The sequence below is a fragment of the Symphalangus syndactylus genome, chromosome 24 (assembly GCF_028878055.3).
Source record: "Symphalangus syndactylus isolate Jambi chromosome 24, NHGRI_mSymSyn1-v2.1_pri, whole genome shotgun sequence".
Taxonomy (NCBI): domain Eukaryota; kingdom Metazoa; phylum Chordata; class Mammalia; order Primates; family Hylobatidae; genus Symphalangus; species Symphalangus syndactylus.
The window spans coordinates 70,110,193-70,122,854 of NC_072446.2; the positions used below are offsets into that span (position 1 = coordinate 70,110,193).

General features: G+C 42.9%; 1 protein-coding gene across 5 annotated transcripts in view; it reads right to left on the reverse strand.

Annotated features, from left to right (window-relative positions):
• Nucleotides 1-3,925: 3,925 nt before the first annotated feature.
• SHLD1 (shieldin complex subunit 1) overlaps nucleotides 3,926-12,662 on the reverse strand; it is a 106,216-nt gene continuing 97,479 nt past the window's right edge. For all 5 annotated transcript variants that reach the window (XM_055265683.2, XM_063634022.1, XM_063634023.1 and 2 more), the window contains one exon: nucleotides 3,926-4,817. In XM_055265683.2, the coding sequence (XP_055121658.2) occupies nucleotides 4,378-4,817 (440 nt within the window). In that variant the 3' untranslated portion in view covers nucleotides 3,926-4,377. The remainder of the gene's footprint in view (nucleotides 4,818-12,662) is intronic.

Here is a 12,662-nt window from a genome sequence, read left to right on the forward strand (position 1 = left end):
CCACCTGTTCATGTCTTTTGTCAATGTTTCCATTCAGTTGTTTTTCTAATGATTTGTACAACTTGTTTCTTGAAAAGGTTCTTTCTGTTAGACGTGTTCTAAGTATTTTTCCTAGTTTTGATCTTGCGTATGGTTGGGCAGTCATTTTTATCAAATTTGTCCTTTATGATTTTTAGGCTTTTTGTCAGTCTTAGAAAAATCTTCCCTGTTCCAATATATCTATATATAGATATCTCTATTTATGTATCCATATCACCTGTGTTTTATTCTAACATTTTTGTGATTTTATTTTTTTGAGTCTTTAATCCATCTAATATTCATTTTGATATGAGAAATAAGGTGGGGAATCCAGCCTTTTTCACTCTCCCTCCCCCAATGTGGGGAGCCAGTGACTAAGAGCAGTTGCTAAAACCTCCACCTTTTCCTTATGGGTTTGCAATGCCACCTTCGCCATATACTCAATTTCCACAGGCATTTATATCTATTTACGGACTGTACTCTTTTCTTTTGTCTATGCCTTTTTTGCTGCTTTAATTACTATAGAATTAAAAATGTTTTCACATTTGAGAAGGCTAGTTCCTTCTTTTAAATTTTTTGGCTATTCATGCATGTTTAGCCTTTTAAAAGAATTTGCATTGTGGCTGCAGGGTAAAGAGAGGCAAAGGTAGATATGGATTGACCAGATGGAAGTTTCTTGCAGTATTCCAGAAGAGCAATGGTGGGAGACTAATGGGGTATGATGGATCACCTATCCCACTTGATGTGGTTTGGCTGTGTATCCACTCAAATCTCATCTTGAATTGTAGCTCCCGTAATTCCCATGTGTCATGGGAGGAACCAGGTGGGAGGTAATTGAATCATAGGGTGGGTCTTTCTCATGCTGTTCTCATGATAGTGTTGAATAAGTCTTGCAAGATCTGATGGTTTTATAAAGCGGAGTTACTACACAAGCTCTCTTGCCTGGCACCATGCAAGACGAGACTTTGCTTCTCATTTGTTTTCAGCCATGATTGTGAGGCCTCCTCAGCCATGTGGAACTGTGAGTCAATTAAACATCTTTCCTTTATAAATTACCCAGTCTCGGGTATGTCTTTCTAAGCAGCATGAGAACAGATTAATACACCACTGAATTCCAAACCATACAATTGGACATATATGTTACCTGCACTATTATTAATTTTTAAATTAATTCAGTCCACTTTTAAATTTCAAATACTTATATTAGGCTTGTCCTATGCAATACATCTGAAAGCATGGACTAGATGTAGGAGTTCTATTTTTCTAACACATTAAACTGAATAGATTACCAATTAAAATAAACATTGTTTTTCCATGTAGTATCTAAAATTATTTGTGCTACCAGCAGTTTGAGAAACACTGGTCACAGCAAACTGTTCTCATGAGTTCTCTACTTAAAAGGGGGCCTGGGCTGGTGGGTAATATCTGTTGCTTGATCAGGATGCTGGCTACACAGGCAGGTTGTTTGTGAAAATCATCAAGGTGTTCACTTGTATGATATATGCATGTTTTCGTGTAATTATTATTATCCAATAAAAAGTTTTAAAAGCTTTAAAAAGTTTAAAAAGCTGGCCAGGCACAGTGGCTCACACATGTAATCCTAGCACTTTGGGAGGCCGATGCGGGAGGATTGCTTGAGGTCAAGAGTTCAAGATCAACCTGGCCAACACAGCAAGATCCCATCTCTATTTTGTCAAATAAATTATTTTAAAATAAAAAAGCATAGCTCTATTGTTTTGTGCCAATTACTGGTAATAAGATCTGTTACATGGGCCTTTATATAGGTTATGCAATGAAATAGACTAATGAAATGAGTAATAGCACACGAATTTAAGACATCGGTAGGAGTTCTCTTCTTAAGGGTTCTGACGTTTCTGCGCTCTTAGTTCTGATGTCTCACAAAGACCTGAAAAGAGCCACAGATGATATCACAGGCCAGTCATAACATGCATGCGATGGTATAACGTTGGTGAATTTATCTGTAGGGTAGAATTAGACAATAATGCCAAAGGCCAAAGCCTCAATATCCTTATCTGTTAGCCTTTATTAAAGATTCACAGAAATAAATGGAAAATGCCATCCTAACCTCACAGAGATCAAATTAAGCAGTGAGTTTGCAGGGAATCAAATATCTTGTATTGACCTGTCACAAACACTTATTCAGATGCAAGTAAACACATACCACACTCTTTTTAAACCTAAGGTGATTCTGGCTTTGAGACTTCTAAATTCTCTACTTTTGGGTTATCCTCTCACTGGGCACTCTTGGCACACATATTAACAAAGGTTATGAAAAGTTTGACACTAAAATCTCATTGCCAAATAGAAGCTGCTGCTTCCCAACATGAGGATTCAAATAACTCGTATTTTTTGTCCTTTTAAAAACATCATAAGATAATCCAGTTTCCTTCTGTAGGTAGCCATGGAGACTAACTGCAAACATTGCACTGACTGAGTCATACTAAAAATGATAGCATTCTTCAAGGACATCTATTAATATGCTTCTCGTTAAAAAAACAGTAACGCTAGCTACCTTAAAATTTAATTGTCAGGTTTTCAATTATAAGTCCCCCTGGCTTCACGATTATTTGGGGGCCAGTAGAATAGGAAATGCCCATGGAGAAAGAAGCAGATGATTGCTTGTCAGAGGAAAACCTGAAGTCTTGTTTTCTCCAGCGTCTCTCAAAGACCTGTTCATTTCCTATTTCTACCATTTGGGTCTCCTTCCAGGGGGTGCCTCTACACTTCAATCTGGAACACTGTTTCTTACATCTAATCTCCCCAGCACTGGAAGACTGAGTGTGAGTGTGTCATTCCTAACCTTTAAAAGGCTTCTCTCTCCATCCAAGAGCCCCTGGGAGACCTTCCTGAGATGGCACACTCACTCTCAATGTATACTTTTAGGCCAACCCATTTGCATAATCAGCTTTCTAGAAAGCTTTTGGAATCTTAGGCCAATTAAATTTCACCTCAAGTGTCTCAAAATCTAATTGCTCAGGGCTGCCAGCTTCTTTTGTTGTTCCCCCCAACCCAAAGGCAATATAACCCTTTCGCCAATGCAATTTGTTGAAAGTGCTGCTGAGATAGGGATTAGCGTAAGGCTTCCAATTGCAGCTTCAGAGATCCCGGTGCCAGGTGATGTAATTCTACCAACTGAGTCTCAAATAGGGGTTCAGGACATGACCCGCGGAGTGGAGCATCTGCCAGTGCAAACCTGCACTGGCTATTTAAAGAGCTCCCTGGTGAGGAAGGGCTCAGGCCTGGAGGACAGGGACAAGGTGGCCAAGTCCTGCTCTGGGCAAGGCTTTGCAAATGGAGCTCAGGGTGTTGGAGGCAAGGACAGGGCAGGGGTGAGGGGCCAACCGTTCACAAGGTGACAGAGGGTGCAGGCAGGCAGAATACAAGAGAAAGTAGGGCCCCACCTGGGCAAAGGATTATTTATTCTCTTCAAACACAACTTGACAAGGCCACATGGCATCAGCCTAGCGTATCATAATTGTGCTTACATATACTGTGGTGGGTTGTGCACATTTGTTATCTTCTCACCTTTCACATTTGCAATCTGATAAGAGACAAAGAGATTTTAAAAAGAATTGTGAATTTTAGCTGTTATTTTAGATTGTCCAAATGTTCCTTCCACACCCAGTTAGTATGATAAAACATGGATTTCTAGCTTTGGAGAGGAGGCAAGGGTGTGAACAAGATGTGATATAAGTTTCTAAACTGTATTTCAATCTTTATATTATTTTAGGACATGTATTCTCAATTACATGGTCTCAGTTTTACAACTTGATATGATTCCTTATACCTGATTCAGTGTAGAGCTTTGTATCCTTCTAAAACCTCATCTCACAGAAGCATGTTCTCTCAGGCTGAATTCTCCCAGAAGTAGACTCTGAGTCAAGGATTCAGATATAAGAGGTTTATTAAGGAAAGGCTCCCAGAGACACCAGTAAATAAATGGGAGGAGGAAAGGGAAAGGGATTAAGCCCAGCAAGGGTGTGATTTCATGTAATGTCCCAGCCTCAGGCTGATCTCAAGGAAAGGGAGTGCTAGAGCATAAATTACTCCTCAGAGAATGTCCTTCCTTGAGGCAAGGAAGCTGGGCTTTTGACTCGTAGCCCAGTCAGTCAGTGGCCTTGGCCAAGAGGACGGAGAACTCGCAGACCCTGCTGGCTCTCCATATGGGCTGACTGGCTCCAATACCAGGTCACAGGTGCCAGCCTTTAACCTCAAAGCACTTAATTGGGATTGGGCATGCAGAGCTGGCCAGAGACCCTAGGGGATCTGGGTGGCCACCAACAGTGCTGGCCATGGCGCAGCACCTCCATTACTACCCTGCACACCGCCCGGCACCAGTTACGGGTCTTTCATTACATTCTGCTGCAAGAGGAAATGAATAATATCTTTTGACAGTCCTGGGTTTGGCTTTTCCTCATCCAGAGATGTACTTCCTTCCTCCAGTGGGTAGAAGTGGGTGTCCCTGGAATGCCTCTGTAAGACTGAGCAGCCGTCCCGGTTGAAGATGACCCGGGCCATTTGAAAACTGCGGAGGGCATACTTTTGGCTCTCCTGGCCTCTTAGTTGAGTGATTTTCTGAGACAGGCACTTGCAGACAGATGCAGAGAGTGGGTTTGCAGAGCCTGGCTGTGGATGGCCAAACATTTCATAGAATCTATCCAGGGATTTCCGAAGGCCATCGTTCTCTTCCTTCTGTGACTGGCCTTTCACAGCAGGGTCAAGCCAGAAGTTCTCAGAGGTCCAGGAGTTATTTTGTTCTATATTTAAGTTACTGGTGTCTGTAAGACAAAACATATTCCAATACTCAAACACACAATCAAAAATATCAGAAAGCAAGCCAAGAGCAGATGATGCCTATTTTCAGTTCAACATGCTTACTGTTCCTGAGTAACTGGCAATGGGAAATATCAGCTGATTTCAAAATCTGTTCTCACCATCCTGAGGTTATGCCACTTGCTTGCTCACAACAAGAACATATTACTTGCGTGGACCAAGGATTCTTAGCCCGATGTCCCTGTATAGAAATTTAGGGTGCCTGTGAACTTGGATGGAAAAAATATACATATGTATTTATTTATTTCCACTAACCACAACCTGAAATTAAGCATTTCCTCCCATGATGAATGTAGGCAGCAAATCACAGTATTAATAGCAGTACCTGTAACTTTGTCACCAATAGATCTCAACTGTTACAGGAAAAACTTGGGACTGTAGTACCCACCCCCAAACTGGGAAGGTGCTGAAAGACCAAACAGTAACTTGGACAAGTCCAGCTTGATGAGTAGTTGAGTTTACTAGGACTTATAACAGGGCACTCCCGGATGGCAGCAGGATAGCTTAGAGATCCGTGCGTGTGCACGATGGGACTGTTTTCCTTGGTAGGTTCTCAGATTCTCTCCGGGATGTCTGGGTTCTCGAGGACACCTACTCCTCAGCTGGGCACCATGGCCTTGGCTCACTGCCCAGCCTTCAGGCTTCAAGCAGCAGACATACACTCTTAAGTCACCTGGTGGGGGACCCACTACACACTACAACAACTATTTTCATATCATATTATAGTATGTTGGAGGTATTTTAAATTTTTACGCCATCACTATGCTATGGACTGAATTATGTCTGCACAAAATTCACGTGTTGAAGCTGTAACCCCTAACGTGACTATATTTGGAGTGAAGGCTTTTTAGGAGGTAATTAAAGTTAAATGAGGTCTATAGGTAGTATCCTAATCTGATAGGATTGATAACCTTATAAGAGGAGGAAGAGAAAAGGAGATCTCTTTTTTCTTTCTATTTGCAAGCACTAAGGAAAAGCCATGTGAGCACACAGTGAGAAGGCGGCTGTCTACAAGCCAGGAAAGGAGCCCTCACCAGAAGCTGACCAGGCAGGCACCCTGCTCTTGGACCTCCACGCCTGACCCTGATATAAGCTTTTATAAATCACTAGCTTTGACATTTCCCTGCCCCTACGAACTCAATCAGTAGCTATAATAAACACATCTGTACTTACCAATGCTGAAGTAAGGTGCATGGTGCAGTGGGTGGAGCTTTAGGAAAGGAGGTAGGATTTTGGTTTGGGCCCTAGTTTTGCTACTAGCTGGAAATGACATCTTGGACATGTCATACAACCTCTCTGGGCTTCAACTTTCTCAACTTTAAAATGAGGGTTTTACTAAACAATCTCTCTTCTAGAATGTCTATGGTAATGTAAAGATCAGAGAAAGAGATTATCTGAAAGTATCAGCACATTCTAAAAGAATATGGACATGTGTTCTTTGAGTCACACACAGGCCTACACATTGACAAGCATTCATCCATTCAACACATATTTATAGAAAGCTGATATTAAGGCAACTCATTACAAGTTGTTGAAGATACACAGATGGATGCTGAAGATCATGTCCCTCATCTAAGGTACCTGGAACCTAAGCAGGAAGAAGAGACATCACTACAGACATTAAACAACTGAAATATAGTCACAGGAGGTACATAGATATGAAATGATGTAGTGACATTAACTGGGACACTGTGGACTCAGTGGAGACATGCAGTGCAAGGGTAGCAGAATGAGTGCATGCTCCCTCTTCAGAGGAGGTGACCTGCAATCTTATTCTGAAAGGGCCACGGCAATGGAGAGGCAGGGTTGATGAACAAAAGGCAAGTGGCAAGAAGAAACAGAAACTAAATGGAGATGGCTGGTTCCAGTTCTCCTCCTCTGCCAACTGGCCTTTCTTCAGCAGCCTGAGACCCAGCCTGGAGGCTCAAGGAGAGAGAGAACTCAGAGTGGCCAGGGGGCACCCAAAACAGAGAACACGCTTTGTAAGGAATTCGATAGCAGGGATGGTATTTCCACTACACTAGTTTCCAGAAAGCTTAAAGCTATGTCCCAGGCCCGTCTTTTTTTTTTTTTTTTTTTTTTTTTTTTTTTTTTTAAAGGAATAGTAAAGAAACTTTCCTTGACCTTGCTATGCCCAGAGCTTTTACCCAGGTTCTTCCCAAGGACACTATCACTGGACTGAAGACTCCAGGATGGGTGGAAGGGGAGGGAGACAGATGCTGGTCTCTTTCTTGTTCTGATGGCATAGAAGCAGCAGGAGAGGAGTTCTTGGCCTGTACTCTTCAGAAGTGCCAGGTTTGTGAAAACCAAGGAAGGACTGAGTTACTGTCCCAGAATGAAGGAGGCTAAAACAGCCATGACAGCCAAACGCGAAAAAACACTTTTTTTAAACTTCATCTTTTCATTGTAAAGCACATTACTGGGGCAACTGGAGAGCTGTGAATGGGGTCTGAGGATTAGATGGTAGTAATGCATCACTGTTAATTTCTTGATTTTGATGATTTTATTGTTTTAGAAGAGAATGTCCTCATTTGTAGAAAAATCAGGATTGGTGGCCTTCAAGTGAGCAAATCTCAAATAATTCATGAAAAAGGGCTCTTTGTTTTAAAAAATTGTTGTAAAAAAATTAAAACAAACCTCTAGGGTGACAGATGTAAAAACTTCCTTTGCTGGCCTACTTTAATATCAAGCAACCAAATAAGAAGCCTTAGCTTGGGTAATTGCCTAACAAATGATGTTGCTGTTAGAAAGCTGAAGGGAGAAGGAGAGGGAATGGGGTCCCGTGATGGCAGGATGAAGGGTCCCTTCCTATCTTCTTCCCCACAGATGACCTTGTCCTGGGTAGGGGTTCGGGGGTGGTGGCTGGAAGACAGAAGCTGGGAAGGGCCAATGGGGTGGGTGGGAGAGAGCGGGGGATCCCCACCAGCAACACTGGGAAAGTTGAACCCTCAAAACTGTCCACTTTTAATAGAAAACGCCAAGCAACATGGCACGTACTTGGTAAGTAAATTGTCAATGTGCTTTGATATGCAGGATTTAAAATTTTCATCTGTGTTTCATTTAATTTAAAAATTTTGAAATCCAGTGTCCACAAAGGAGGCTAAAAGCTAGCTGTCTCCTATATTTTTCATGCACATGTCAGGCAGTCTGCCAGTCGTCTTCAGAGAAACAACCCTTCCCCTTCAGAAGACCAATGACATACGGGTTGAGTCATTTACTATGTCAGTTCTTTTGAATGCTGCCTGCAGTCCATTTAAGTTTTTGATTTCCTTTTAAAATTTGCTTTACTACCAACTATAAAGCCTCCTCTCTAATCATAAGGCTGTTGTAGCTTTTTGGATGTCACCATTTCTTTGCCAGCAAATGCAGCTAATTGCTTTTCCTTTCCTGATGTGCCTATGTGTGGAAAGAATGATGGGTACTAGTCAGTTCCTGCTCAGTGATGCATCCTCACAGCTACGTTCAAACCCCACCTTATTCTCTCTGTTGGTATATTCCAACCTCGTAGAACTGTCAAAGGGGGATAGCAATGTCTTCAGCGAGAGTCTAGGGATGTTTTTGTGTCAGGGATTGCAAAGTGCTACTTGCATTTAGTGAGTGGGGTCAAGGATGTAAACATTCTACAGTGCACAGGACAAACAAAGAATGGTCCATCTCCCAAATACCAATAATGTCCCCCCGCCCCTCTCCCTTCCCCTGGGTCAAAGGATGGATCTTGAAAGGAGTGGGAACTCAATGTTGAATCCCCCTGCACTGTAATATGTTGATTTGCCTTGAGCTCCCTAAGAGACTTTTGCTGTTGGTCCCCATTCCCTGCACAGCACCCTTCTTGCTGGTACCTATTCGAGTTATGCATTTTCCCTTCTCAGACCCTGAGATGGCTTTTTTACCTCACAGCAATGGTTGAGGGGAAAAACCATTGGCCCTGGTCCCAATGATTCCAGCATTATTTAAAATGAATGGAACTTCCCTTTTTATTTCAATATATTTTCCATCATGAATAGGATTTCTTTAGAAATTTACAAGAAGAAGAGGAGGGCAGGGCTTGATATCACAATGCTTTTGCATGCATCCAATTGTTAAATTTTCTCTTTGCCAACAAGAAAAGAGATAACATATAGATACTTCAGATTCCTTTTGAGGAAGTCTTACTCTGTCACCCAAGCTGGAGTGCAGTGGCATGATCTCAAGTCACTGCAGCCTCCACCTCCTGGGCTCAAATGATCCTCTCACCTCAGCCACCCAAGTAGCTGGCCACAGGTGTGTGCCACCATGCCTGGCTAATTTTTTGTATTTTTGGTAGAGATGGGGTTTTGCCATGTTGGCCAGGCTGGTCTCGAACTCCCGGCCTCAAGTGATTTGCTCACCTTGGACTTCCAAAGTGCTAGGATTATAGGCATGAGCCACCACGCTCAGCCTGATACTTGAGATTGTTATACACCTAAAAATATTTTTATATATTTAGGAGTTGTAGGTGCTTATTTGAATTCAGAAGACAGTCAACTGGCATAGAGCACTTGAGATTAATGGTTGTGTTCTGCGAGAGATGCCATTAGCCTTTAGAAACCCAGATATCTAATGAGAGATTCTTCCAGAGAACTTTCCATGGCTATTTCTGTGGTTCATAAATGCACAGCAGGGTTTCATCTCCGTGAAACATTTTTGCCTTCAACTGTAACAAGTTTCTACTAAATAGATTTGATATTTAGAATTCTGCCTTCTGCATGCATCTGAATCAATAGCCACCCACCCACCCTGCTTGACTGTCCAGAGTTTCTTTTACTAGCAATTGCTGATTAAGAGGACCTATGTATGGTTTCAAGGATGTTACAGAACTGAAAGAAATCTAAGACTTTTTTTTTTTTTTGAGACGGAGTCTCACTCTGTCGCCCAGGCTGGAGTGCAGTGGCACGATCTTGGCTCACTGCAACCTCTGCCTCCGGGGTTCAAGTGATTCTCCTGCCTCAGCCTCCTGGCTAGCTGGTACCACAGGCACCCGCCACCATGCCTGGCTAGTTTTTTGTATTTTTAGTAGAGACGGGGTTTCACCGTGTTAGCCAGGATGGTCTCAATCTCCTGACCTCGTGATCCACCTGCCTTGGCCTCCCAAAGTGTTAGAATTACAGGCATGAGCCAGGGTGCCTGGATTTTTTTTTTTTTTTTTTTTTTTAGACAGAGTTTTGCTCTGTTGCCCCTAGGTTGGAGTGCCATGGCGCAACCACAGCTCACTGCCTGAGCCCACATCCTGGGTTCAGGCGATCCTCCCACCTCAGCCTTGAGTAGCTGGGTCTACAGGTGCATGCCACCACGTCTGGCTAACTTTTTTGTATTTTTTATAGAGACAGGTTTCACCACGTTGCCCAGGCTGGTCTCAAACTCCTTAGCTCAAGTAATCTGCCCGCCTCGGCCTCCCAAAGTGCTGGGATTATAGGTGTGAGACACAGCACCTGGCCAAGACTTAAGTTTTTTAAAATGAAAAAGTATCAGGATTTAAGGAAAGAAGGAGTATGTGGCTTATTAGATTTCCTTCTATGCTGCTTGGATGGGAAGCCGTCCCTTTTTCAGGGCCCTGCATGGCACACTCCTAAGTTCCCAGGCCCTGCTTCCTTGGTTTGTCTGTTGGAGGCTCCCTGGGCTTGTGTGGCTCTAAAAATAGTCATGGGTCCCCTTTTAAACTGATGTTCATAATGGACTCATATGTTTAAAACATTTTAATTTGGCCGGGTATGGTGACTCAGCACTTTGGGAGGCCAAGGCAGGTGGATCACCTGAGGTCAGGAGCTAGAGACCAGCCTGGCCAACATGGCGAAACCCTGTCTCTACTAAAAATACAAAAATTAGCTGGGCATGGTGGTGGGCGCCTGTAGTCCCAGCTACTCGGGAGGCAGGAGAATCACTTGAACCTGGGAGGCAGAGGTTGCAGTGAGCCAAGATTGCACCACTGCACTCTAACCTGGGCAACACAGTGAGACTCCGTCTCAAAAAAAATACACACACACACACATACACACAAAAAAACCAGAAACAAAGACAAACAAACAAAACCTTTAATTTACAAATTAAATTGCAAATGGGAACATAAGATTTAGTTTAGACTTACGTGAGTGGCAATACCAGTAAACTTAAATTACGTAACTTTTTGCAACCACAAATCCTGTAATACACTGTACAGTAACAAGTATTGGCATTATCAGTTGAACTGTAAATATAAAATGCTTCTTCCAATTAAAAAATAAAATTGAAAGAAAAATTTTTTAAAGTCACAGGCATGAAAAGAACAAGGTGAACCGGGGAGTAGGGGGCAACGTTCTGGTCATCGATGATCACTTATCAGCAACTCTAGATGCACTATTAATCTTATGACAGAAGTCAGACTTCAGAAGCCTCACCATGCCCGGGAAAAGGTGCCTCCATGGGTGACACTACCATTTTTAGTATACAACATCTTCCTGCTCCATGCCTCACTTTTTTCTCCTTCATTCCTTTTTCTACCCCCTCACTACTGCCACCCATTCCATACTCCATGGAGGAAAGGAGGAGGGAACAGAATCATTGGGTGAACAAGATTCAGTCCCACCTCCAGCCCAGCCCTATGGGCTGCATGAGAGTCTGACTAGCACCTACCACTCTGTCTGTTTCACTGCGTCCTTCGTAAATCTGGCTTCTTTCCTGAGCCTTGAAACAAACTTCTCTTTAGAATCTTTGCACTTTCTGCCATCAAACATGCTTGCTCCACAGATCACCCCCTCTAGGTCTCTGCTCAGATGTTACTCAGTGAGACCTTCTCAGTCAGAATGGGCCAGGTTATGCTGCCTAACAAGCAAGCCCCAAATCTCCAGGGCATGAAACAGCAAAGGGTTACTTCTCATTACCCAGAGATCTGTGTCATACTACAAATATACATATATACAAGTAGATCTGTTCATCCTCACCCTCACTCCAGAACCCAGACCAACAGACGAGCTACTATCTCAACATTGCCTAGTGACTGTAGCAGAGGAAAAAGAGTATGGGGAAGCCAGCAGTGACGGGGAAAGCTCTATTACTTCTGTTCGTATTTCACTGGCTAACGTGAAGTCATATGGCCAAGCCTGATTTCAAAAGGATGAGGATGAAAGATTATCCTGTAGGGAGAGGCAGAGAATATTGGTGAACAATAATTCAGTTTACCATACATTTCCTGGGCACACTATTTCAAATTGCATTTCTCATATTCACATTAGCCAAGAGTTAGAAGCAACCCAGCTATCAACAGATAAATGGATAAATAAAATGTGGTTGGCAGGCCAGGTGCGGCAGCTCATGTCTATAATCCCAGCACTTTGGGGGGCCAAGGAAAGTGGATCTCTTGAGCCCGGGAGTTCAAGACCAGCCTGGGCAACATGATGAAACCCTGTATCTACTAAAAATACAAAAATTAGCCTGGCGTGGTGACGTGCACCTGTAGTCCCAGCTACTTGGGTGGCTGAGGCACAAGAATCTCTTGAACGTGGGAGGTGGAGGTTGTTGTGAGCCAAGATCATCCCACTGTACTCCAGCCTAGGTGACAGAGCAAGACTCCGTCTCAAAAATAAAACAAAATAAAACAAAATGTGTTGGTATGTGCACACAATGAAATATTATTCAGCCTTAAAAAAAAGGACACTCTGACACACGCTACAACATGAATGAACCCTGAGAACATTATGCTAAGTGAAATAAGCCAGTCACAGTAGGAAAAATACTGTATGATTCCACTTAGATGAGGTACCTAAAGTGGTCAGATTTATAGAGACAGGGCTGGGTGGTAT